Genomic DNA, 3,957 nt, shown 5'->3' on the forward strand with positions numbered 1-3,957 from the left:
ACTCTTTCCGATAGAAGCCCAGGTGCCACTTGCCCACCATGTGGGTAGAGTAACCTGCCTCCTGCAGCTTCTGGGGCAGAGTCACCTGGTCCAAGGGCAGGCAGTTGGGCTGCCGAGGGCGGATGATGGAGTGCTGAAGTCCTGTGTGAATCTGGTACCTAGTGGGAAGAGGGGACACCACAGAAGGCACAAGTGAGCTACAAACCACTGCTCTGGCCACCCAACCCCCCATACTCATCCTGAGGTGGGCTCTGGTCCCAGCACTGCCAGCAAACACAGTAAGAGTAACCAACAGGTATTATCACATGAGCTAAGCACTTTAAACACATTAGCTCATTGAATCCTCAAAATCAACTGAAGCAGATATTATTGTCATTTTATAGATGAGGAATCAAAACTCAGAATGGTTAAGCCACTCACCCAGAATCACACAGCCAGAAAGTTAAGGAGTTAAGAGTAGAACCCAGGTTAATCATGACAAAATAATAATAGCTAACACCAAGCACTCATTATGTGCTCAGCACTGCACTAAGCCCTCGTACGAATTACCTAAATCCTCACGGCAACCTAGGGGGTGCATATCATTATTATTCCTGTTTCCCAAATAAGAACACCGAGGCTCAGTAAAATAAATCACTTGCCCAGTGATTCATACAATTAGTAACTAGAGTTGGAATTTGTATCCACAGCAGATTTCAGAGACTACAAAGGCCCTAAGTTCTAAGCCACTAACTTGCTACGGGGCCTAGAGCAAGTCCTGCTCTCCCAGGCAAACTCCTACTCACTCTTCAAAGCCCAGCCCAAATGTTAACCCCACTGTAAAGTCCCTCACAACTCTCTCAAAAAATGGATCACTTTTGCTTCTGGGTTCCAGCATTTAGCACCCATGATCATTGACTGACCTACTTAGCCATGAGGTTCTACTCAGTGTATATGCCTTTGGGCCCGAGGATATGTAATGGGACTGTCCCTTACTCAACTTTGTACTCCTAGCACTCAGGTGGGATTTAAAGGACACTCAATTACTTATGGAATGAATGAGTGAATAAATGAATGATACTCAAGAGGATTTTAGAGCCAGAAGGGACCCAAGTCATCTTCTAGCTTATTCACCTTGTCTTAAAAAGGAACTAAGGTCCAGAGGAAGGGAAGAGACTTGCCCCAGATCATGCAATGGTCAAGGGCAGAGCCAAGACCTGCACATAAATGCAAGCAAAGTCCAAGCATACACCCTTTTTGGGCAAACGAGGATACCAGTTCCCTTCCCCACACGACTTCAGTTTGCTCATGTGTAGGAGTCAGTTGGTTGAAATGGGAAATCTTTAAAAAGCTTCTAGTACCAAATTTTATGAGACCAGTTCTTATGTGCCTGCCTATAAGTTCATGTGGCCCCTGGATCTGGGCCACTCACATAGGCTAACACACCCTAAGGCAGGAGCAAATGGTTAGCAGAATCCTGCATTCCTCATTTATTCATTCAAATCCCATTCCCCTTGCTGTGGTCCAGGCCCCCGTGAGATCTGCTTACGGGGTCTTGCCTTTACTCAAGTCTTTAAAGTCCAGAGTTAAGAAGAAGGCTGGAACTTTACATGTGTATTAGAAGCCCAGTCCTTTTTTCTCCACTAGAGAATCCAAGTTAAGCCCAGACCTGAATACCTGACACCTTTAACCTGGGCACTGCAGTGGGTTTTTCTGTCTCGGTTTCCTTGTTTTAAAGCTGTTATTGCTGTTAGCTATCATTAGCTACTACTGCCATTTTTAGTGTTATATGCCACTTACATTATTTCATTTAACCCTCATGAAAAAACTATTATTACCTCCATTCTACAGATGATGAAACTGAGGCTCCCAAAAGTGCAGCAACAGGCCCAGGATCAAACAGCTGGTAAGCAGTGGAGCTGAGCTTTGAATCAAGGTCTTCTGCAACTCAAGCTCAAAATCTCTCAGTGCTATGGCCTCTGCAGACCTCAGTTAAGCTAATGAACAATTACATTTGATACGAGAGGTGCCTTAGGGCCCTGAGTCAGAGCCAGCCTCTTTCTAGGGGCTGGGCACCATGGAGCACTGCTTTGTAAAGTGGGTGGGCCGGCTCAGAGTCACTGATGCCCATGTGCAAATAACATGAGAAACTGTGGCTCTCTCCAAACACGACTGGATGCATTAACGAACACTAATGAGAGTAGTCAGCATCAGTCAGATGGAGCCAGCTGCAGGGGGCGGAGGGCAGATGCTGCCCAGCCACGCTCAGCTAACTTTGTTCGGCTAACTTCGCAGATCCGGGGCTGGAATGCTGCCCTGTGGCTGCTCATTCCCCTGCTTAAACCAAAAGTCACCTCTCGGGACAGAAATGCTAACTTGTGCACAACTCCCGGGAATGCAGATTCCTCCTTCCTCTTTTAGAGGTTAGTCATCATTTGGTCTTCACCACCACTGCCACCCACAACACATACACTGGTTCCTCTTCCCTTCTCTGGTTCTCTCTCTGTTCCTGGATCTAAATGCTGAGCACCAGATTGGAGGAAGAAAAGGCAGCTATTTGACTCCCAGCTCCAGGACCCCTGCCAAGCACCTGGCCTCTCAGCAAGCCCCACTTCCTACAGACCCTGAAGTTGGGTACGGGCATGAGTTGGGCCCTCCCTGACTCCACGTCTCTGTTTCTCCCATCCAGGAAACAGGGAGACTAAGGCTCTTGTTCCTGAGATCACACTAGTGGCTTTTGGGTGGAACTTGGGAGAAAGCAGGCCTTGGACCTCATCCAAGGAGGATTAGGTTCAGCCTTGCCAAAGGATTTTCTTCTAAGTGGCCAGAGTTTGCTTTACACGCACCCATCTCCAGTTTCCCGGCTCTTTTAATCCTGTAATCCTGCCGCCTTGCCTGTGGACAACTCCTTACGGAGAAAGTAGCACGTCTCCTTGGGGCTTCCAGCCAATGTGGGAGGATTTTGCAGATGGAAAAACAGAGGCTCGGAGAAATGAAGTAACTAATCTAAGCTACATAGGTCACGGCAGGCTGTGTGTGTCTTTCATGCCACCTATCAATTCCTTGGTTTCCTCTCAATGTAGTCATCAGTCTGAGGACCCTAAATCCTACAGTGACATAGAGGCTGCCATTCATTGACAGTCATGCAGGTTACACATAACTCATTCCATTCTTATCACTACTTTTCAAGATAAAACTGTTCTTCACCCTATTTTATGGACAAGAAAACTGAGGTTTAGAGATGCTAAGTAATTTGCTCAGGGTCTCAGGGTGTGTAAATACAACCTAAGTGCCAGAGGCTGCCATGTTCCCCTAACGAAGGGATGACCAGATGTCTCCTTCTCATGGTGTATAGTGTGAGTGTCCTAGAATAGCAGAGGGAGAAGATCTCAAAGACGATCCAACCCATTCAGTGTACTGGCAGGGAAACTGAGGCCCAGAGAGGGCAAAGGACTTACTCGTGATCACACAGCCAGTTGGAGACAGAATTGGCCCACAGTCCGGGTTTCCCAGGTCCCGGGGTAATGACTGTAAATTTGGTAAAATCTACAACTGGGTTTGTTTGGGGCTTGGACAGCCAGCCCCAGCGGCCCGGGCCATGCCTACCTGCCGGTGAGAAGTTGGCTCCGCGAAGGTGTGCAGATGGGCTGGATATAATAATTCTCCAATTTGACACCCTCGGCGGCCAGCCGGTCCAGCGTAGGGGTCTCGATATCTGAGCCATGGTAGCCCACATCGTGGTAGCCCTGGTCGTCCGTGAGGATGAAAATGATGTGGGGAGGCTGAGGTGGAGCGGCAGAAGGCTGCTCGCTGGCATCGCTGGGCCCATCGGCCACCAGGCTCGGCTTGGCCCAGTCCCAGGACAGGTAGCCAAAGCTGAGCAGGCTGACCAGCGAGAAGCCGGTGAGGGCGTGCATCGCCATGCCGGCCCGCGCGTCCCAGCGCGCAGGGATCCCCAGGCCTCACCGCTGCGCGCGC

The 3,957-nt window shown here is 49.2% G+C and overlaps 1 protein-coding gene across 1 annotated transcript in view; it reads right to left on the reverse strand.

Moving 5' to 3' along the window:
* Positions 1-3,951, reverse strand: part of ARSI (arylsulfatase family member I) — a 6,089-nt gene extending 2,138 nt beyond the window's left edge. Inside the window, 2 exon segments of the mRNA XM_006906399.3 lie at positions 1-158; positions 3,586-3,951. The exon segment at positions 1-158 is cut by the window's left edge and continues 5 nt beyond it. Of these exon segments, the coding sequence (XP_006906461.1) occupies positions 1-158; positions 3,586-3,902 (475 nt within the window). The 5' untranslated portion in view covers positions 3,903-3,951.
* Between the last annotated feature and the right edge of the window lie 6 nt (positions 3,952-3,957).

The sequence above is a fragment of the Pteropus alecto genome, unplaced genomic scaffold (assembly GCF_000325575.1).
Source record: "Pteropus alecto unplaced genomic scaffold, ASM32557v1 scaffold40, whole genome shotgun sequence".
In the NCBI taxonomy this organism is placed as follows: domain Eukaryota; kingdom Metazoa; phylum Chordata; class Mammalia; order Chiroptera; family Pteropodidae; genus Pteropus; species Pteropus alecto.